General features: G+C 29.7%; 3 protein-coding genes across 3 annotated transcripts; all 3 read right to left on the bottom strand.

Moving 5' to 3' along the window:
* Positions 1 to 6,803: 6,803 nt before the first annotated feature.
* Positions 6,804 to 7,874, bottom strand: LOC127248711 (NDR1/HIN1-like protein 13). Its single transcript, XM_051271200.1, has one exon. It carries the CDS (start codon positions 7,628 to 7,630, stop codon positions 6,899 to 6,901), a length of 732 nt encoding a protein of 243 aa, XP_051127157.1. The 5' UTR covers positions 7,631 to 7,874; the 3' UTR covers positions 6,804 to 6,898.
* Positions 7,875 to 13,333: 5,459 nt separating this feature from the next.
* LOC127248621 (uncharacterized) lies at positions 13,334 to 14,972 on the bottom strand. Its single transcript, XM_051271062.1, has one exon. It carries the CDS (start codon positions 14,858 to 14,860, stop codon positions 13,568 to 13,570), a length of 1,293 nt encoding a protein of 430 aa, XP_051127019.1. The 5' UTR covers positions 14,861 to 14,972; the 3' UTR covers positions 13,334 to 13,567.
* A 1,657-nt stretch (positions 14,973 to 16,629) lies between these two features.
* LOC127248622 (probable trehalose-phosphate phosphatase H) lies at positions 16,630 to 23,656 on the bottom strand. Its single transcript, XM_051271063.1, has 10 exons — positions 23,134 to 23,656; positions 22,882 to 23,022; positions 22,703 to 22,774; positions 21,729 to 21,833; positions 21,588 to 21,644; positions 21,404 to 21,505; positions 20,652 to 20,729; positions 18,247 to 18,316; positions 17,687 to 17,755; positions 16,630 to 17,001 (listed from the first exon to the last, which is right to left on the bottom strand). Exons 1-10 carry the CDS (start codon positions 23,305 to 23,307, stop codon positions 16,748 to 16,750), a joined length of 1,122 nt encoding a protein of 373 aa, XP_051127020.1. The 5' UTR covers positions 23,308 to 23,656; the 3' UTR covers positions 16,630 to 16,747.
* Between the last annotated feature and the right edge of the window lie 1,164 nt (positions 23,657 to 24,820).

Below are 24,820 nucleotides of genomic sequence, written 5' to 3'. Positions count from 1 at the left end.
CAAAAAGAGAAAAACAGAGAGAAGAATAAAATAATATAACATGTAAAGAGAGAATGAGTGCGAGTATGAATGTGTGTGTAATGAGATAACGCTGCATGCACAGGTACACACCCTAATTTATAGGTATGGTTAAAATAGATCCAAAGACTCAAATTATTACTCAATATTATACAATCATGATTAGATCTTAGTAAGTAATGAGTGAGGCCAAAAGTGGTACAAGAGTTGGACTGAAGTATAAATATGGTTTTGCATTGGGGCCTCAATAGTTCTTTGGCTAAAATATTAACAATCATTCACCTTATTTGAGACCTAGTTACTTTGTGTAATTATAGAGCCATATTGTAAATGTTTTTCTAACTTGCTAAAATAAAATTTAGTTAATAGCTACTAGACAAAAATTGTAAGACTAACTTAGACTTAGTTAAGTACATATTAAATAGTACTCTCTCCATCCCAAACAATGTGCAACATTTACTTTTGGCACGAGTTTTTAGGTGGGTAGTATTAAGTAGGATAATTTAGAAATTAGGTGACGTGATGGAGAGAGAAATATATATTTTATTTTTTTATTTGGATGATGTGATGGGATAAAGTGTGGGGTAGATATTAAGTATAATTAATTATTTCCTATTTTGAAAATATTGCAGGGTATTTGGAACATACCAAAAAAAAAATATTGTAAGGTGTTTGAGATGGAGGGAGTAGTTTAGACTAATCGAAAGTATCATGATGTAATGTCTTTTTACATATTCAAAATTTACAATAGGCGTTGTGTGCGGTAGTGTTAGGCGAAAATATCATTTGGGGTTAAAATATTTGACTCTGATATATCGTAACACTTTAGCGATAATAGAAGATAGTAGTTAGACAATTGGATGACTTAGTCGTACAGTCATTTAAAAATTAGACTCATTGTAGTTAAGATATATTCAGTCTAAGTATTTATATAAGATTTTGGTCCACTCATTAAAGTAGCTTTTAGTGAGGTCTATCGGTAGTTTGTGATAATATGCTAAACTCCAAATATGATTCCGTTAGGGCGCGCAAGGAGGAATATAATTTCTAAATTTTTCTTGGATGATTCAAAATTACACAGATTCAACTATACTATAACGATAGGACTAGACAAAAGAGTCTCATCTTCACCATCACAAACTATGTCGTGTCTTATGGTTAGTGACAACAACATCAACTATCTATGTCTTATTTGAGGGTTGTATGGTTGGTATATAGAAGTGACCGACTGACCATTATAATAATATGAATTTATCAGGTCATTTTTTTTTTAACCGAGGTTTTACCGGCTATTTGTTGATGATAGTCTAGTGAGTTCATTTGTATGGAGCCAGAGTTATTTCAATTATTCACTTAGATGAATATATATATATATACACACACATTTGCATTATTAGTCGAGTTCAACAGCTTGTTGCATTATTTTACTGTTGGCATGACATGATACTTATTTTATAGATAATGTTAGGTTTGTTTTGTTTTATGTCCTAACATATTTTATATGCAGTTCTTAAAATTAATTTAATTCTAGACTACGGATAAAAATATAAATATTTAAGGTATACCAATATTTTTGTGATTGGGGACATTTCAATATATGTGAATACAGGTTGAGTGAGTGAAATTGTTATTATGTATATATATAAATTACAAATTGGAAATATCCTATATTTGGAAAATACTAAAAATGTTTTTATAGTTATTTTCAGTCTTAACACTACATTGTGCAGTATGCAGTAGGAAATGACGATCTCATAATGCAATCTGGCGATAACATTTTCAATATGAGCCAACTGAGGATGTTACCAAAATGATGGCTATCGTGAACACATGTCAAACATAATGTTCCCCATCGATGCATCTAGGCAACATGGAAATTGCATGTGTGACTAAGGATGATAGTAAAACTTACGTATGGCACTTCAATTACAACCATTTGCGTAAAATGGATTGAGAATTCTAAATCGAAAGGAGATGGTTATCAAATTGCAAAACCATAGCAGGTTTGACTTTTGTGAAGGATGGATATATTGAAAATAATAGAAAAAAAAAATAATTTTCCTTGGTAAATCATGTATAGCTTTGGTCTGTCTTGAATTTATATATGCAGACTTATTTGGTCCAATGAAAACCAAGTGACTTGGCGAAATTCGACACTTTCTGTTATTTAAGGAGAATTTTATAAGTTGGGTATATGTTTTGAAATTCAAAAAAAAAATCTAAAACCTTTGAGAGTTTTATGAAATTCAAAGATTTGGTAAAGAATTAAAGCGGCATAAACTTAAAGGCTCTACGAATGTACCAAGATTTTAATATTTATTTTATTAAATTCACCAATATTTGTGTTGAAAAAAAATTGGAGCCACTTTATAACTCCATATTCACCCGAACAAAATGACATCATAGAAAGAAAAAAAAAAAATTGTTATGAAGATGGATAGGATATTGATGGAAGCAAAAGAACTTTACATATTTTTGGGGAGAAACTATGGAAATGACAACATATCTTTTAAATATGTCACCGAAAAATGCCATATTAAATTAAACACTTCATGAAGCTTGGACTTAAAAAACCTACCGCACGTCACTTGAATTTTTTTTTTTTTTTTTTTTTTTTTTTTATATTTATATGTAGCATACACTTTGGTTTATTTACATTCCAAACTTGATGATAGATCGAAAAAATGTATCTTTAGTGGATCTTGTCTTCAATCCAAAGAATATAACCTATATAATCTTGAAAGTAGAAAGATGATAATTAGCATAAATATCTTATTCAATGAAAAGGAAAGTTTGAAGTGAATTTTGAAGATGAAAATACCTCAAATCAAGTCCTATTCGAAGTTTTCGATCATCAACAATAAAACATTGTATCCACTAAAGTTCAGTAGAAGGCATCTTTACTTCAAGTTCTAAAATTTAGATTCTATAAATAATTATGTAATAACTCTAAGTAATAGTATATTTACTGCTCGATAAAGCTATGTATTTTTTGAATTTTTATGTAAAAATTATTACAATATTTGATTTATATCATACTTTATTTATTTGCTTCGCTTGATATGATTCCAAGTCTGTTTGTGGAAATTATTGATGTTTTTGGCATTTTTAAGCGATGCCTTGACTTAAACCTAAGTATGGAAGACAAGCAAGAGGGTGCAGCCAATGTGACAAGCTATGCTCTTTCTGCCTATACCCAAGACAGCGGCCAGACGTCCACCGTTGGCAATTGAGATCTAGAAGTACCCAATTTTGCCTAAGTTTTGATCTCCCAACGGCCAACCATTCAGATACCGACCAACGATTATAGCACCGCTTGAGTTGTGACGATGTCTTCCAGCTAAACTAGGCCAAGCAAGGCAAGCGAGAAAAGTCTGTGCCACAGCCATTTTAGTTCAACCAAGCGAGAGAACTGAGAGTTAAGGCAATTTCACCTAATCAATCGCCAAATTACCTAGCGGTTGCAACCACTTTTCAACTGCTCCCAGCTGTTGCTATGCAACTGCTCAACTGCCGTCAATTTTCTATCCAGAAGATCTATAATTAGGGTTAGATTACTTTTGTAAAACACACTACAATTAAGTCTTCTGTTTGCTTCTACTTTGTTGAAATTCCGAGAGCTCCAATCCTGTAAGAGAGTTCTCTTAGTTAGTGGAAGTCAGGGGAGCGGAGATTCTCTTTTCCCCTGACTGCCCAGTTAGACGCTTTTGTAGGCAAATTTGTTGCTTTGTTACTGCTTTCATAATGTAGATTCACCGGTTTTCGAAGTTGTTAATTGAATATTACGATTTCTTCATCTGCACCTTCGTCCCCAATTTCAAGTTTATATTTGATTATTCAAGTTTGGAATCTTGACAAGTTATGGAAAGATCTTCAGAAGAATTGATTATCTAAGCCTAATTTTGCATCGTATTCATTATCAGATTTTAGGTAGTTTAGTACGCATAAGCCTTGTTGACCTGCTTAATTACTTATTAATCCAATTTTGATTAAAGATAGGTATTAGAAGCGTAGTTTAAAACTACTAGTGAAACAGATTTTAGAATAATTAATTGGACATATGCGCTTGTCTATTGAGTCGAAAATATATATCTAGTGACTGTAGATTTTCTTACTTATAATGTTCTGAATTTGGATATCACTGAAGTTTTGTTGTAAATTCCTTAAGGTCAAGTACGAGCGAGTCAAGAATCTGAAATGGACAAGTATGATCACATATACATTTCTTATGTCATTTTGTAATATACATATATGTTTCGTTGATTCACTTTCATCGTCCGCTCATTTCATCCATGAGAATCTAGCCATTAGATAATGCACAGATCACAAACAAACATCTTTGTATACTTCTTATGCTGATATACTACCGCTCGCACTCCCATTATCACCATCAGTCGCAGTTCACATGTCATCTTTCATATATATGTATCGCTCACAAGCCATCTCTACCGCCCCCCTCACCAGCGCCTTCACAACACTCATTGATCGCAAGTCATCATTCCACTCACAACCACTGTCCACTCACGTTTACTACTTCCTTGTAATTATATTTTTTACAGCTTAGGACTCGTTGGCAAGCGAGCCAAATTCACTACATTTCCGATCTCCCAGACTCAACGGGTATTTTCCTTGGTTTAATTTCATGAGTTAAAATTTTTGTGCTCAACCTGAAAACTCACCGGTATAAAGAGCATAATATCAATCATTATACAATATTTTAGGGTCTGCAATAATATCATTATGATCCATTGCAATAAGCCAAGATCCAAGAGAATTTTATGCAATTGTTAGAGAATACAAGAGAATTTTTACGGGACTCAATTAAATATTTTCAAAAATACAAAAGAATTTTATGCAGCAATTTTTTCTTTTAGAAAAACTCGTACAATTTTTAAATTATAAGAAAATATAATACAAACTTTCTAAACTACAGATGAATTCTATATATATTATTTTTCTAAATAAGTATTTATGTAATTCTCTATATTCAACGGAGAACTAAAAATGAATAGTGATAAAAAAGTAATTATTAATTACATGTCTCTCTTTGATGAATTATATATAAGTCAATTTTCCAAATAAATATTGATGTAATTGTTTGGATTCGACATAGAATTAGAATTGATAGTGACAGAAAAAAAAAATACTCACTACAAGAAAAAATCATTTTTGTAACAAAATTATTTTGTCTCTAAATCTATTTTTTTCGTTACTAATGACATTAGAGACGGAATTAGTAATGGAATTACGTTAGCTACGTGAACTTTAGGGACGGAATTCCGTCACAAATATATTATTTTTTTGTAGTGACTAATTATTAATTACATGTTTCTTTCTCTCACCAAAAAATTCAATTAAGGGATTGTGCATTGCATGAGATGCCTAGTACAAATAGATCCAAACTTTTAAAGTAGGTATTGGATCCTTCTTATGCATCTCTTGAAAATACTTTGATGCGTAGTTACCATATCATGCAGCATAAACCTGTCAAAATGGATTAACGAGATGGATTAACCCCCAACTTGTCATAACCCATGGATAAATGGGTTATTTGTGGAGTAACTCCCGGCGGGACAGATTAAAATTTAATTATTTCAACACAACTTACCAGCGGATGTCAAGCTAAGCGGACTAATAACAGGCTTTTTAAGAATATTGAAAAAAAATATAATTAATATTTTCATAATTAATATCAAAAATAATTTTATAGTAGAGTTTAAATGCTAGATATTTCAAAATAAATAATTAATATAAAGAATTTTAAAATTCTAAATAATATTAGTTGGCATATTATAAAAAATTAATAATAGTAAAAATTAAGAAAATAGTTCATAATTAATTCTAGAATAAAAAGGTTTTAAAATAATAAAATGAAGGATTAACAAAATAAACGATAAAAATTCGAAACAAATAAGAGGGTGGCATTTATAAAAGGGTTAGATAAAATGAGCAACAACATAGATAATATTGGTTAATTAATTTAAGCTAATACTTTCTCCATCTCAATTGAAATTATCTCTTTTTTAATAAATTAAGAAATAATAATACATTATTTATTAGAGAAACTATATACTGATTTTAATATTTTGCACTCTGTAGTTAATTTATAATATAATTGATATGTAATAGTATATTTGTAATTTATGGAAAAATAAAAAATATTTTTATATTAATATTTGATTACTTTTAACATAATAAAAAATAATATTTTTGAATTCGACAAACGTAAATAGTAACAAAAAAAAGTAGTTGAGATCAATAAGTCTAATTATTATATTTATTTGATATACAAGCTAACTCGTCCTACTACTGACTAACACACTCTCAACTCACGGTTTATATAAATTGATTCATTTAGGCTCACATTTCAATAGACCTAAAAATTCGTAACTCAATCTTCTTTGAAAGTGAAGTGTAGTGAGCCAACTCGACGAATTCAATCCATTTTGACCGTTCTAAGGCAAAGAATATTAACTAGAAACTGATCATGCAATTATAAGAATAAATTTGGTTGAATAATATTTAAAAAAACTTTTCCTACTTATTTATCATGCTAATCTTCGTGTGAATCCATAAGAGAAGAAAATAATTCAAAACGAAAGAGGCCACCTTTAAAAAATTAAAGATAACAAATACAAACATTCTATACCCATCAAAGAAGACCAAGACCAAAAATTGACAGAGAGAATGAAAAAAAAAAAAAAATGATCTCAACACCTAAATGATAAAAAACCAAAAATAAAAATAGAACAGGAAAAATACCATGACATTCTCCCCATAAATAATTAAATAAATCTCAATTTTATTTATGTTTCTACCATTTCTTCAAAACTTCAAATTTTTTTTTTTTTTTTTTTTTTTTCCGTTAAGTCTCCTTCTGCTACGACTCCGTTTGGCAGTCTTGCGACGCAATCTTGATCGTCTTGCTCGTCAACGAACCCTTCACCGTAAACTGGCAGCTCAATTTCAGATCCCATTTCTGATTCCGAGCCCAGCTGGTCATCTCCACCGGCACCTCCGCCGTCAGCACCATCGCCTTCGCCGCCGCCCCCGTCAGCAATTTCTTGATCGCCACCGGCGGGTTCCCCGTCATCGTCACTCCGAAATTCACGTCGGCGCCCTTTTCCGGCGGCATCTTCCCTCTCCCGATTCTGTACTCGTTAAAACTGAGGGTCGCTTCGCGCCCGCCGGCGTACGCGGCGTGCATTCTCGGGTTCGGGCTTCGGGCCCGCAGCGCCACCGTGAAAACCGGCGACGGCGGCGGGCGACGGCCGCGCGTCGCGTTCACGTCCAGATTCTTCGCCTGGATGCCGGCGACCGAGAATTCCGGCGCCTCCGGGTTGTAGGCCGTGGCGCGGAGGATGGACATGATGACGGCGAAGAGGATGCCCAGGATTAGGACGCCGCCGGCGATCAGGATTACGTTTCTCCGGCGGGCGTGGCGGGACGGATCGGAGGAGATTCGGAAGTGTTCCTCGATGATGCGGGCGTGCTCCGGCGGCGGAACGCGGTGGATCTGGTCGCGGGGATACTGGACGACGTAGGTTTCGCGGCTGGACGGGGAGGGGAGATGGAGGGTGTGGAACTTGGAGGGAGGCGGCCGCTCCTCCATTGGAAGACGAGAAAGCGGCGGCGGCGGCGGCGGGGGAGGAGGAGCAGCGCGGCGGCGGCGGAGGAAGGAATGGAGGCGGTGATAGTTTAGGGTGTGGAATGGAAATGAAAATGGCGGATAAGAATGATTTGATTGTTTTGATTTAATTTGTTAGTGTTTAAATTAATGTTTTTTTGTGTTTGTGGTTGGGAATGTTTTGATTTGCGGATTTTGTTTTGAGTCCATCCGTTGTTGTTGCTATGTTCATTTGTTTAATTTAGCTTGTTTCTATTAATAGTTTGCTTTGAGGAAATGTTCGTTACCTGTTTTGACATGCAAGGTTTGTGAATTAATTAAATTGTGTATATTTAGGGCGTGCTGGATTTTGAGTTATGATTTGAATAGTAAAAATTTGAATATGAATAGGAGTTTGATGTGATATTTTGAATGTAAACTTATAATATAAAAAATTAAAAATAGATGTTTGATTTGATATTTTTAAAAAGAAAAATTTGATAAATAGTAGATTTTGGGGAAAATTCTCCTAACAAACACACGGTTAATAAATTATTTATGTTATATAGTTATAAGTTAGGCAGAAACATAAAATCGTCTCCAAGGGTCACATTTACTTTTTGCGTCATTTTACTTAATAGTAATATTATCTTTATATTTGTATAATTTTTTGTATAAATATTTTTATATTAATATTATAAGATACTAATGAATAAAAAGTATGAGACATTTAGAATCTGACGGAAATAGTATATTTTTTCTAGTTTGAACAATGTCAATAAATCATATTGTAATAAAATTAAGATGTTATCAAAGTCAAAGGTATCGAATTGATACACATAAATTGCAAAAGAATTGAGTAGGAATCCAATTCAATGAAGCTTCCTTCAAAATTTAAAAAATCAAACAAGAAGTCCGAAAAGCTATTTTTTGTGGGGACAAGAAGTCCACTCTTTTTGGATTGGACTTGTTGTGAGAAATATTTTTAAAGGACTAATTTGTTGAAGTACATTAAAAAAATAAATAAATAAATAAATAAAAAGAGTATGAATATAGTAAAAGAAATTGATAGTCCAATAAATGAAACCCAATGTAAGAAGTCTGGAAATTTTAAATTAGTTAATATTCAAAAGTCCAATCTAGACTTTGAAAGAGGAGAAAGATGAGGAATGATCTAAAGGAATGTCCATGTGTCCCAAGTGTCAAGAAATGTTGAAACTTGTCGGGAATTAAACCCTAACTTCAAGATATTTCGTGTTGAAATAATTGAGATGATAAAATAAATCAAATTAGATTTAACATTATTTCTCAGTATAGTCGGATTCGAATTTGCAAATTAATTTGGGGTATTGTGTTTTTCAAGCCAATGACGTAACCTAAAAAAACCAATAAAGAAGTATCGATGATATATGAGAAGTAATAGTTGTTGCGTTATCACAACTCTAATTTATATCTCTTATTATTAATTTGTCTCATCACTCAATTAATAAGTTATCGATTTCTTCACATAGGATACCCACATTCACTAAATACATTTAAACTCAATAAATTTAGATATCGCTTAATTTAAACTTAATATGACTGATAGCCTAATAGTTACATTTAATCCACAATTGGATTTATAATCCAACAAAAAGTCCATAATTGGAGTGGTTTGTAAAAGTTCATAATTTGATTTATATATTTGAAAAAGTTCATATAAATTTTCGATTTATATCTGTTTATGCAACAATATATTTATGTGGCCTATAATGAGTGAGCAATGGTAGCGATGACAACCTCATCAATCTTGTAAGCATAATTTTATTTAGAATAAAGTTCGTTGATATTGAATATCTCGAATTATAGCGATCGCCACTGACAAACTTCGATAACTTAGAAAAAGTACAAACTACATTAAAATTCATCTCCAAATTAAATGAACTTACTTTTACAGAATGAGGGGAGTATTAAATTTCATTATCTTGATATTATCCTATTACTGTTTTTAATCTATTATAAAAAATAAATTTCATTACAAAAATATTATATCAAATCCCATTTTAGTTCTATTTTTTACAACTTTAAAATTTTCGTATCACTGTTATAATTAAATTTAACACACATATATACTTGATTAGACAATATTTCAATATAATACTCCCTTCGTTCACAAATTAATGTCCTACTTTTCTATTTGAGATGTTCAACAACTATTGTTCTATTTCTTTTTTTAAATACAAATTTTACATTTTTATCCTTCATTTATTTATTACTTTTAATCTCTACCATACAATTAATGACAAATTTGTCAATTCATAACAAAAAGACAATCAACTAAAAAATCGTGCAGATATATTTTTGAACAATAGAAATTGGACGGAAGAAGTAGTATAACAGAGTGAATAATGTCAACATCACAAGAGAAGTACAATAACAACCTCAAATGAAGCTATCCAAACTTCAATTCAATTAATAATATAAGTCGAGATCCAACAACCAAAATGAACCAATACATACATAAATATATATATATATATATATATCGATTTGGTTAGGATTATTTTATATAAGCTGTCAAACACATAGATTTAGAGTGTATTTATTTTGTACTTTTTTTTTGAATGAACATGTTTGTTTTTTTTTTTTTTTTTGTTATATATGCTAGATATGAAAAATCGTGTTAGTAATAATATACAATAATATTTTAAGTTGAATTGTTGATTTTTTTGTGATTAAATAGAATACATATTATATTAATACTTGTATATATTTTATATTTTTGTAATATTTTTTTTAAAAAATCTTATTACCAAAAAGAAAAAAAAAAGGAAAAAGAAAAAATAAAGAAAAATTGAATGAACAAACAGAATATAGCATATGTTATAGTGATTCTTACTGCATTCCAATTTATATTTTAAGGATGTGTTATTTTGACATACCTTGTGCGATAAGTTCAATTATAATACTCCATTCGTCCGGCTATAAGGGTCTCATTTACCTTTTGCACCATTGGATTTAACATTGAAAATAATTTTATATTTATATAATTTTTTTTTTGCATAAATGTCATTATAATAGTATTATAAGATATTGATAGAATTTTTTTTTTTTTTTTGTTATTTTCTCTTAATTTGTATAATAATTTAATATAATAATTAATATTCAAAGATAAATGCACAAAAAGTAAATGAAACCCTAAAGCCGGACGGACAAAGCATGTAACATCGGATCATGCAAAACTCTTATGACTAAATATAATTTTTTTGTAAGTTATTTTTATTTAGATAAAAAATAAACTATGCAATAAATTTACACATTAGATATGTATATATCTGTCTTACAGTAGTAATTAAGGACATTAATGAAAGGTGTGAGGACTGTCGGTGCTGTCCTATTTTGGTATTGTTTATCCTCACCGACACTTACAGCCTCACCTTGTCCCTACAAATAAATCTTTACCACTTCTTTTACGGCTTATTACTTTTTTTCGTTATAAAGTTTTTTTTTTTAAATATTATTTCTTCTATTGGTTCGTCAAATTTATTTTTATATATATTTTTTAATTTCTTTAATAAATTTATCTTATTATTAATTTTAGCAAAGTTAATAAATTAATATTTAATTATTTTTTATATTCAACACTTATTTATAACAAATAGCACTAATTTTATTATATTTTTCTTTCATTTATTTTACTTTTTAACTAAATTTCCAAAAATATTATATATATATATTATTTTTTCAATAAAAATATTAATTTTTCTTAATTATCGTGCCAGATCCAAATAAACTAATTTTAATGGATGGAGAGAATATTTTCTAATTTAAAACTTATTATTATTATTATTATTATTATTATTATTATTATTATTATTACTCCATCTGTCCGCACATAAAGTATAAAATTACTTTTTGGCGCGATGCTTAAGAAATAATAATATTTTAATTATAGTGGATAGTTAAAAATAGTGTAATGATATTTTGCTCTTACTTTTTGGTGTAAAAGTAATAATGTGATGTAAAGTAAGGATATTTGTGGAAAAAAAATGATATTTAATGAAATATTTACTTTGTAATTGAATGTTCCAAAATAGAAATATGTATACTTTCTAGTTGGACGGAAGAAGTATTACTTATTTTTGTTTGATTTATACATTTTTTTTCTTTTATCCTTCTAAATGTAATTTATAAATTATTGCAAAAAAAGATTAAGTCGAAGAATATTATCAAAATTATACCCAATTAAGAAGTGTATTAGTAAAAATATTATAGATTAAGACTAAAATAAGTAAATAGTTTAATTAAAATTAAAAAAATTATAAAATTTAAAATTTAAAATGCGATTAAAGTGCATAATTATATTTTCGAAAATAGAAATAACATAGAACTGATAACATATACTCCCTCCGTCCCAGAAAATATGAGACTATTACTGTAAATACGAGAATTTAGGTAAAGTATAATTAGTAAGTAATTAAGAAATGTATTAGTAAAAATAATTATAGATTAAGATTAAGATAAGTAAATAATTTAATTAAAATTAAGAAAATTATAAAATTTAAAATGCGATTAAAGTGCATAATTATATTTCCGAAAATAGAAATAACATATAACTGATAAAATATACTCCCTCCATCCCAGAAAAAATATGAGACTATTACTGTAAATACGAGAATTTAGGTAAAGTATAATTAGTAAGTAATTAAGAAATGTATTCGTAAAAATAATTATAGATTAAGATTAAGATAAGTAAATAGTTTAATTAAAATTAAGAAAATTATAAAATTTAAAATTTAAAATGCAATTAAAGTACATAATTATATTTCCAAAAATAAAAATAACAAGTCATGTGAGATGGACAAAAATAAAAAATAGGGACAAATTATGTGGGATAGAGAGAGTATCGTAATTAAGGACCGCATAATTTATTATTGAATTTAACACAATTAGGACATTCATAAAACTAAATTTTGTCAATCAAATCCTTGCATTGCTATAAATTAGGTTTTAAACATGGGTACATGCGCAAATGTGTGAATCTGTGGGGTGACAAAAAATACATGAATTTTTTACTTCTTCCGTCCTAACGTGGGTTTCTTGGTCACTGAAAATAAGATAATTTAGGATAAATATATTAATAGATAATTAAAAATGTATTACTGAAAATAATTAACCTATACTATAAATAATTATAGACACATAACTAATTAATTTAATTAAAATTTAAAATAAAATCAAGATGGGTAATCATTTTTCAAAAAAGAAAGTGACATGAAATGTGAGACGGACAGAGACGACAACATGTGGATATGGTAAGTGGGACGAAGGGAGTATTTTTTAATATAGTCAATAAAAACAAATTGGGAAATCCTATAGATGTAATTTTTAGAAGACATTTTGGATGAATAACATAATATGGTTTAAATTATTTTGAAGGTTATCTTTAGACATATAATTGCACGGATGCAAAGTAACATGAAGAAAAATAATTCAAGGGTTTGTTATGGTTGCAATTTGAAATTAAAATCAATAATATTTATTTTTTGTATTATTGTCAATAAAAATACATTATTATTTTTTATTGCAAAAGATCACATCAAAATTCTATTTAAACAAAATTCAAATTAAAATGTTCATTCTCAATTGATTTCTAATCAAAACCAAACAAATTACAAATGATTGGACACAAAAATTTGAATAGAATTACAATTTTGTGCACATTTTAGATAACACAAAAGCGAATTCCACAATAGAATCATATAAAATACATTTTGTTTTTACATTTATATTAAATAAAAATGCTATAAAATGTATTTAATCTTCAAGTAAAATTACATTTTATATAATAATACGAAAACCAAATGAAATCTATCTTATATAAATTTATTTTTTTAACTTTTTTTCCTTAAAAAATATTACATATATTTAAAATAGCAATAAATTATAAAAATTAAAACTAAACTAACTCTGCTTCCCTTCCTCACCGCTGTCCTGTAAATAAGCCTTCTTCCTCCTATCCATCCTGTCCAGCAGACAAATAACAACGAAACACGTGGCGTACAGAGAATGCACCTTCCAGCTGCTCTTGGGGGGCTGACGAAGCACCGCTCTGTGGAACACCGTGATGTAATAATGAAGCCCAACTGCGAAGCCCACGATTGTCTGCGCCAGTCCCAGTAGCTTCGTGGCCAGCCCAGTCTCGGTGGAGAAGACGAGGACGAGGTACATCAATAGCAGCAGAAGGTACAACACGTAGGCTAGGGTTTGCAGGACCTGCACGCACACGTATGTGGACTGCGATGCCGAGTAGAAGAACTTGAGCGGCTCGAGTCCTGTGGCCAGGGAGGATACCCCGAGGATGGTGAAGTATATGGAGAGGTAGATTTGGATGAAGATTAGGAGCTTTTGGATAGAGAAATACGACTTGATTTTGTTGAAGATGAGGGATACGAAAATTAGGGGAATGATTATGGTGGCGAAGGAGACAAAGGAAGCAATGGCGGGTGCGTATTGGCTGCCCACGTAAGGTTTGAATCCCTTTGTGAATTCTCTGTTGTATTTCGTGAGGTAGATTTGTGAGGTTTTCGAGATTCTTTCCAAATCTGGGACGAAAGTTTCTTGGAATTTTAATGGCAAGTCTCTGAATTCTGAGACAACGTCGACGACGTCATCGTCGTCGTCGTCGTCTTCGATCCAGCTCGGCAGCTTCTTCGCCTTGATGCCGGGCCGGGCCTCGGGCTTGTTCTTGATCGGGCTTTTGACTTTAGTGGTTGTTTTGTTGTTGCTGTTCTTGGATGAGGGTGGTTTTGGTAGATCGGATGAGATCTTGGCTGATTGTGTAGAGGTGGAATTGAGTTTCTTGAGGGGGGTTTTGAGGGTTAGTTTGGTTTTGTTAGTTGTCTTGATGGAATCAAAGGGGGTTGATTTGGTGGGCTTTGAAGTTTGGTTCTTGAATGATGATGATGATGATGATGTATTATTATTATTTGTGGGTTTGGTGAGCTTGGTTTGGTTGTGGTTCTTGGATGGAGAAGTGGGTTTGATGGAAATCTTGGGATTGGGATTTTTGGGTTTGTTCTTTTTGATGAGAATTGGCTCATCATCATCTTCAATATCTTGTGATTCAAGAATCGATCTTCTTCGGACAAGAAGATTGTCATAGCTTTGGGAATGGGAAGAAGGAATGAGTATGGAAGTGATTAAAAGTAGGGATAGTAGATAGAGGGTGAAAAGTGGCTTTGGGAGTGAAGCCATTTCTACAAATCCGAGCAAGATTTGAGATGCCTATATGTATGTATTTTGGATCTGGTTTTTTTCAGACATAGAAAGGGATTAGTGTGAAGGGTTAAGTGAATTAAATGCAGGGAGGGGGTTGGGGTGGCCATAGGTCACATGCATTTCATTATACAATTATATTATTCTAAAGTGATGTGCATTCCCACTAGATGCATCGGATGCTTTTTCCTTTTATTTATTTATTTTTTTTTTCATTTTAAAAAAATAATAAAAAGAAAACTTTGTAATTTTAGTGATATTTCTTCCCAGCAGCATGACACTGATTCTTGATCCCCTTTCCTTTGTTTAGTGAATGTATGTTGTAAGGACATAGAAGACACACACACATGCGCCACAACACAATCATCGACTAATTAATTAATAATAGTGAGGCTAAGTTCAGGACTATGAGTGACAGTGTGATTGAGAAAAATGGTGGGGAAGCAGATAGACTTAGCTTTAGAGAAAGCAGCTAATTGTCAAATGCACATGCAAACATGTGTGTCAATATTTTGGTTACATTCTAAGTCTCAAATAATACTGTACCCGAATCGGGCATCCTTTTGTCCTGAAACCTTTGCTAATATCGTACAAACTGTGAAATAATTTTTTAGTTTAGCCCCTCATTTAATTTTGTGATTTTCTTTGTACAATTGCATCTCTTAAACGACGGGGGGAGGTTACGGTGTGCACATGTAAAATACAGAGACAACACATATTTTTATTACAAACAACACATATATATTATATGTAATAAAGATATCTATTGTAGGTTCATAATTACAACATGTTCTGTATGAGAGTATATATGTGATTATATCTTAATCATGTACTGTACTTGCATTATATTAATGTATATTGTGTACTGTCTATGATAACACCGTGAGCTATCTAGTAGCCCACGGTGTACTATTCAGCATGGTAGCCGCCGCCTAAACGAAAAATATTAAACTTGATTCGGACATCCCCATGTTGAACGGGAGGTTTCCTAGATATTATGTTTTGCTAATCAATTTTTCATAATTTCATTTGTATCGTTCTATCTGTGAAATGTAAATATCACTAAAATAAATCGGCTATCCCTTTCTCATTTAACATGTCCCCTTGGCATATGAAATTTTATTATTATAAAAAACTAAAAAAAAAAAATCTAATGTGCCTATTAATTTTTCAGTTAATGTCTTTTTTTTTTTATTTTGTAAAATAAATTGATAGTATAAAAGTTCTACTCAAAATTAGATTCTCATCGCCCCACGAACCAATCATCTCGGCGATCGATTGTGGACTTTCCGATGACTTGTATTTATATAGGTCGATTTAGTTTTGATAAGAAATGGGCTTTAATTTAATTACAAATGAAGAGGATCTTGGATTAGATTGTCACAATGAATTTTTTTTTTTTTCAGTTGGAAAACATGAAGACAGAGCCCGCTAATAGCATCGTTGAGTCGATTGCTTAGGGCCTTTATTTCAACAGGTTCATATTTTTAAATTTTATTATATTATTATAGGATATATTAAAATTTAATTTAAAGTTTATCCCATATTTTTCTCAATAACTACGAAATCCAATTCTAATTATATTTTTTTCTAAAATTAATCACATCTTCCTCTATCTTATTCGTAGTTATTATTATTGGTGATAGTGGTGTTATATTATAATTAAGTTAGTATATTTCATATAGTTTATAATTATACTTATCGTTTATAATATTTTGAAAGAAAAATTAATCAAGGCCTACTATTTTTAATTTTTGTTCGGGGCCTGAAAAAATCCAAGACGGAAAGATGAACAGAAAGAAACATAGATTATAAAATTGATGTAATATAATTAAGGAAGAAATTAAGAAAGTACGTGTAGTCTTGTCAGTAATTTGGCAAAGGCAAGTTGATATGGTGATCGTTAATCCAGATGCTGCTACTGCTGCTTCTTCTCATTCTCCATTGTTTGAATTTCCTCCTCTTGATCTTGAGAGCCATTGCTTTCCACCCCACCAAACGTCTCAAGAATGTCATCACTTCTGATGGTTCTTGCAACGAATACAAAGCATTTGTTTCTTTCGGGTTTTTCGACACCACGATCCCGATCCCGAATCCTTCTCCTCTTTCTCGTAGCACCTAATTGATCATATCATATATATATATATATATGTGGAAATTATACTATAGTAGTATTATTGAGATCTTGTCAATTCGTGTTTTTGGGTCGTACTCGTGTCGGGTTGAACCACGGGAGTAACAAAAAAAATTTTCAACCTGAACTTGAACCCGATCCGAATCCGAAATTTGACCTGAAACTCGAACACGACACGAATTTTTTCAGGTCGGGTTCAGGTTGACCTAAATTAGTTTCAGGTCACCGGAACTCGAACAAACCCGACACGAACCCGACACAAAACATACTCGAAAACTTTTAAAAAAATTAAATCAACCTAAAAACCTTTATTTTTATTTTTTATATTATTTTAAATATAAATGTTATAAATTAAAATAATAATAATAAATAATTTCACGTCAACCCAAAACACGAAATCTGAAACGTGACCTGATTTTTATATTTCCGGTTATAAAGTCAACCTGAAACACGATACAAATTTTTTTCAGAAATCGACCTAATTTTTTACAAACCCAAACCTACCCAAACTTGAACCTAAAAAATTTTAGGTCGAACGGGTTCAATTTTTCGGGTCGGATTTGATTTTGACAACCTTAGATCACGATGATATATAGGATAATTAATTGATGATTATGACTTTTAATTTGAAGCATATAATTAATGAAGTTCATCTTTTGGAATGGGTATCTTGAAAGCATCTTCATCCGTTCGATCATCCCCGATGTAAACCGGGAAGACGTCATTCCGGTCAGCGTAGCCTGAGGATTGAGATTCGACACTAATTAAGCAGGCAGATTATTTGCTGATTAGATCAAATCTACGTAATGTATGCATGTAGAAATATATGCTATATGTTTTTATTATACTCCTTGCATCCCTTATCTATGTATCAATTTACTTTTGTACGGAATTTTAAAAATATTAATACCATATGAGGATGTTGTATGAATAAAATAAAAAAGACTAAATAATCTTATTCGTATTATTGATATAAAGATAATGACATTTGTGTAATACATTGTAAATTGTAATTGTATTTTTAATGTTAGTAGCAAGTACAATTAATAAAAAAAAAATAAATTATTTGTTATGGGACACACGAAAATAATAAAATGAATAGAATTTTAAGGGACGGAGATGACTGAATCAAATCAAAACTATACTAATTTGACTCGATCTATAGAAAATCGGTGTCTAATTGATGATGGGAGAGACATTTTAGTGTATTCTATAAAGTGTAGTTACTCACCGAGACACTCTAAGAGGAATTCAAGAGCCTTTCCTTTGTCCCAATTAATTGTTGGTCTGATTTCTAGCACCTGAAATACAATACAACGTTAGTACTATTACTCCCTCCGTCCCATATAATATGTGTGTATTACTGTAGACTCGGAAATTTAGGTAAAGTATAATTAGTAAGTAATTAAGAAATATATTAGTAAAAATAATTATAGATTAAGATTAAAATAACTAAATAGTTTAATTAAGATTTAAAAAAATTTAAATTTTAAATTTTAAAATATGATTAAAGTGTATAATTAATTTTTCAAAAAAAAATGATAAATTATGTAGAACGGACGAAAATAAAAAATATGGACATTATGTGGGACGGAGGGAGTATTGCACAAGACCAACTAGGGGGTGTGTCTTTCTCTTTTCAATTAGTATAAAAGTAAAACAAAAACATACCTATGCAATTATAATTTATTTGTATTTTTTAAAAGAATAAGACTAAATTTTCCAAATGAAGTATAATTTGTTTGAACCAAGAACATGATTTGTTCTTTTTTTTTTTTTTTTAATGTGATTCCTTATGTTTAAAAAATGACATTCAAAATAATAATTTTATTTAAAAACTTAAAATTCAAAAATAAAGAATAAATATTTCTTTCTTCGTCCAATTGTCTACTCAATTATTAAACAGTCTTTGTTCTTTCATCTTTTCTTTCTTTCACATTTTTTCAAAAAAAAATTAATATAATACATTAAAAAATATTTTTATATTTTCTACACGATTCTTTATATTTCACATTAAAAAAATTTCTTTTTCAACATTCTCATAAAATAAACACACCCACATATTTTAATAAAAATAAATAGTAATTGTTACTTTTGTCTTTTACAGTAAAATATATATATACTTTCTTACTAAAAAAATAAATGAAAATATTTTTTTGAACAAGCTCTTAATTTTCTTATATATATATATATAAAGTACTTAAAATGAAAATTAAATACACCATATCAAAATACTCCCTCCGTTATTTAAATTTATACTCGCTTTTCTTTTTGAATTGTCATCGAAAAATATTCTAATTTCTTTTTTAAGTAAAAAATCATTTCACTTTTGTACTATTTTTTACTATAAAATAAAAAATTAACAATTATTACTATTTTTATTAAAACTCTGTGCCCATCAAATAAGCAAATATTTGCACGATGTGGAGGGGGTATAATTTTATTTTTTTTTAAGTAAATATGAATTTAACTATAGTACAAGTACTTTCAAATTACATTTATTTATATCCATATAATTAAATCAAAGTAAAACACAAGAATAATTTTTTTTTACACAAAATAAAAACTCACCCTCATTTAAATACAATTTTTCAAAAATAAAAATTGAAAAAAAAAATACTCCGTTAAGAGTAAATCTATATATTTGGGGTTAACATCATACTCCTTTCATCGTTTATTTATCTGTTTGTTTATTTATTTTTACGTAAATTTTTGAATATTTCTCTTATATGTATGGTATAAAACATATATGAGATGTCAAATTACTCCTACAAATGAAAACAGCAAATTAATTAAATATGATGATGAATTTTATTTTTTTTAAAAAATAATAAGTATTTTTCTTATAAAAATATAATTACTAAAAAAAAAACGGAATATATTGATTTTGAACAACCAAAATGTCAAAATAAATAAATTGATTGAAGATGGAGTAAGTAGTTGTTTGATTGTAGATCGAAATTGATTTGAAATGAAATGCGATTTTAATTCTTGTTTAAATATTATTTTTTTGATATTTATGAGAAAAATAATATTTTTTTCATTCCAATACAATAGTCATGTTTACCATTTTTATCCGTCCCAAAATAATAGTCTTATTTTCATAAATAACTATATCACCGTAAAATTATCCATATTTTTTCATTATTATTACACAATTGCCACTACTTTTTACACTAATATACTCGTAAAAACAAAAAAATTATTTATCCATATTTTTTATCAACTACCAATATAATATCAATATTCCTTAAATTCCTTGTGCAACATAATAAGACTATACTTTTCGGACGGAGAGAGTATATTTTTATTAAAAAGTCATATCAAACGAATTTTATTAATTTCAATTTTAAATACAAAAGATATAATATTTTATATTCAAAAGTTATTTTTATTATAAAATAAAAAATAAATTATAATTATTTGATTTGATATTTTTATTAAAAAAAAAAAACTGAATAATTAAAATATGTGAAAAACTCACAAAAGAACAACTCAAGAAACATAATCTCAAAATAAATTGAACCCATTTTATTTATTTATTATTTATATTGATAGATAGAAAAAAAAAATATTCAATTAAAAACATGTCCGAAATGTGACATATATATAGATATAGATATGTGTATGTATCACCTTTCTTCCTTGGGTCAATCTGAGGTTTGGATACCCTTCTAAGACAGAGCCAACTTGCCTGGCCAGTTCACTCCATTTCTGCAATTAATTAATATATAAAAAAATTATATTTCTTCTGTTTCATAACAAAGTATCTATTTTTTTATTTTAATCCGTCGTATAATAAAGTATTCATTTCATTTTTTAATAATTATATTATCTACATAGTATTACAAATACCTATAAAACTTATAATATATCACACATACTAATAAAATTATTTTAGTCATTTTTATTTTATTTTTAATATATCTCAATATAATACTTATATTTATAAAATTACTTAAAAAAACAAATAAATATTTAATTTTAGGACAGGAAAAAAATAATAATTAATACTCCTATTAAATAAATACACACCCAGCAGGCTGTAGCCACTAGTCAGGCCAACAAAGTTAACAAAGTCCCACTTGCCAAACAGTAACTATCTTTTTAATACTTAGAATAATATCGGTAATTATTATTATTACAGCTACTGATTTCTTTATATATATCCATATCAGATTAAACTAATCTAGATAGTGGATAAGTATGGTCCCTTAAAATAATAATAATAATAATAATAAAATTGGATTGGGTCAACTCAACACTAAATATATAATATTATTTACTTTAGACTGAATTTGTTTTTGGACATTATTGTAATTTTTCACAACTTCCAATGTGGGACTTGGGCTGCGATAGAACAAAAGCCACTAATTATGTATGCATACCTTTTCATCAACACATCGAAAATGTACAGAAACGCAAAATTTGTTGTTCTCCACTCTTGCACCTTGGGTAGATTTTGTAACCTCCAAAAGAGCTCTATAAACCTGGGGAAATAAAATAAAATAAAATAAAATAGTTACATGAAGAAAACATGAATAGTTTAATTTAATTTAATAAAATAATTACTTGATTAATGATGGGAATGAATTCCCTGGCTGGTTGGCAAAGAACAGCCTCAGACCCCTAATGATGAAACACAATGAAAAGAGTGAATATTTAATTAATTAATGAATTAATGGAGAAAATAACATTAAAAATAAAACTCACTTTGTTGTTACAGTTGGAGGGGGAGGGGGAGGGGGAGGGGCCTTTAATGTCCATGCCATGGCTGCCAGCATAGTACACCTCTGTTAAACGCACGAAACTGTACACCTGCGTACAAACAAACAAAACTGCATTTATTTCAAAGTACAGAATTAATCAATACGAGAAAGAAAGAAAGAAAGAAAGAAAGTCAAAGGAAAACCGCTCCCTTCCGATAAAAAATACTCATTTTACAATTTTTAGATTTTGGGTCGATATAGATACGAGAATTTAGATAAAATATAATTAAAAAATATATTATAAAAATAATTATAAATTAAAATTAAAATAAATAAATAATTTAACTAATATAAAAAAATTATAAATTTTAAAATGTGATTTAATGTGGATAATTATATTTCCCAAAAAAAGAAAAAAATAAATTACTTAAGACAGATAAAAATAAAAAATAAAAATAAATTATATAAAAAAGAGGAAATAACTTTTTACTATAATGAAAACAATTACATATTATATTAAAATCAGATCGGATTCTCTGTGTCATTAACACTTATAGAGATAGAGATATATGATTTATTTTTATGACAGAAAATCCCATGGTATTAAAATAGTCTTTAATTTTTACATAAATATAAAATATTATAAAAATATCAAACTATCCGATCTATATTATTCTCTCCGTCTCATAACAAAATATCCGTCTAATAACAAAGTATTAGTAACTGTATTATCTACTTAATATTACAAATATCATTACAACTTATAATATATTACACAAATGTCATTACTTTTATTTTACATCATACTAATAAAATAAATTTAGTCATTTCTATTTTATTTTTACTATATTTTAATATAATATTAATATTTTTAAAATTATTTACAAAAAGCTAATGAATAGGGTCGGAGGGAGTATATATTTTTATTATCTAAACAAAATATTATTATTGAGACAAAGAAGAGCTTATTGTTTGTACCTTGTCACGGCATCTCCCACTCACAATTGCTGTGGGAAAATATCCAGCCAGTTGCCTCACTGTGGCCCTCATCTATTACAATTAACATACATAAAGATGGAATTTTTAACCAATTAATGAAAAATAATAAAAAGTGGTTTTCAATTAATCGATTGTAGTAGAAATTAAATAATACTGACTGGTTGGGACATGAAGGCTCGATCAGGATCCTGAACAATGGGTGAGAGGGTGCCATCGTAGTCGAGGAACATCACAATTTGTTTCCCCTTTGAAGCTGTTGCGATCTCCTCCAACATGTCCAGAGCCGATGGATGACGCACCTGTCACTCATCTCATTGTCATAACAAGACAACCATTGATGAAGACGAAGAAGATGAAGATGAAGATGAAGATGAAGAAGAAGACGAGGGTATTATGGGGATTTCACATACCATCCAAGAGCTATCAGTATCAGTATGTCTGGCGGGAGTCGGAGAAGAAGCTCTCATGGAATCCACCCACGTCTTAATAATCTTATTATCATTATTTGAAAAAGTTAAGTAAGCCTCCGCCGCCTGCTGCTGCGCCGCCGCCGCCGTTCGCGGTGGTGGATCTTCCCTGGCCATATACGCACAATATATCGCTTTTTGGTAGTAGAGAAAGCGCCAAACAGGGCATTAGTTATATAGGCTAAAACAGGGGTCTGAAGTAAGGCAAGGCAAAACCTGTTACCTAAAATATCTCTAGAGGCGTAAGGCAGTGTTTGGAAGGCGAAAACAGAGGTGTCTCTGTCCCTGAGTGCTAAAATTAAATTATGTGGGGATCGGAGACGATATATATGAATGAATTGAATAAAATAAATGAATGGACAAGTGCCAAAACAGCAACTCCCAACCAATCTCAGGCCACAATTACAAACACAGAACTAATTAACCAAAAGATTTTGCAGAGTGTGTAAAAGCAAGTGAGTAGGAATATTTAAGGTAGTTCGTAGATATATATATATAGTTGTAAGGGGCAGCCTGGCTCTAGCGGACAAAAAAATTTCGATTGCACGCCCTAATGGGACCCGCATTCCCGGGACCCGCTATCGGTATTGGGACGAGGATGAAGTGCAGGCGGTGTCGCAATCTGGTCTGGTCTGGGCTACGCCGTCAAGACCACAGTCGCTGCCACAGCCACGCGCGCCGCGCGTGACCAGAAAATGCCACTGATGTCGGCTCCTGCCACGTGGCGCGCCATCTTCCACCGCTGCATCCCCACCAAATACCATCCATAGAAATAATACTCCTTTGTTGCGCCCCATAATTATAGTCGTAGCTGGGTTGGACACATCATTTAATTAATACTAATATTTTTATTTATTTATTTTTATGTTATTGCATTTAAAATATTATTATATTTGTATAATTTGTTGTACAAATATAATTAAGATATTAATAAAAATATTTTTGTAATTTTAATTTATTTTGTATTATATTTTGATGTAATAATTAATATTCAAATATCAACACGCACAAAGTAAACGAAACCCTTAGAGTCAGAAGTAGATAATATTATATTAGTAATTAGTAAAAAATATAAGTAAAAGACTTCTTTGCACTTGTGCGTGTATTAATATAAAAAGTAGTAAAAATTGTATAATAAAAATGAAAAAGTAGATGTAGTTTTACGGTGATACGATTATTTATGAAAATAATGACTATTGTTTTTTTACGGACAAAAATGATAAACAAGATTATTGTATTGAATAGGAGGGAGTATTAATATTTATTATTATTTAGTTATAATTAATTTTTTAATTTTTTTGATATATATATTGCGGACCAGAACCGTTATTTTTCAGGTGCGCTATGAATAAATTTTCGATTCAATTTAATAATTTACAAATTAAATCCAATAAAATAAGCTACAGTAACAAATTATATATAACAGACAAAACTTGAATGCCACGAGATTTGAATCCGACAAATTATAATTGTTATATTTATATATGCGTGAATTTAAACGTAACGTCGAAAATTAAAAATAAATAAATTTTAGTTTGAGATAAATTTCACATTATGTATAGACGTTATTTTAATAGCCTCACAATGTGATCAAACAAATCAACAAATAGTATGACAAATAAACCATTAA

This window comes from Andrographis paniculata, unplaced genomic scaffold, assembly GCF_009805555.1.
Source record: "Andrographis paniculata isolate CXL003 unplaced genomic scaffold, ASM980555v1 Contig34END, whole genome shotgun sequence".
Taxonomy (NCBI): domain Eukaryota; kingdom Viridiplantae; phylum Streptophyta; class Magnoliopsida; order Lamiales; family Acanthaceae; genus Andrographis; species Andrographis paniculata.
The sequence above is the reverse complement of the archived record's forward strand: the minus strand, read 5'-3'. Positions and strand labels throughout refer to the sequence as shown.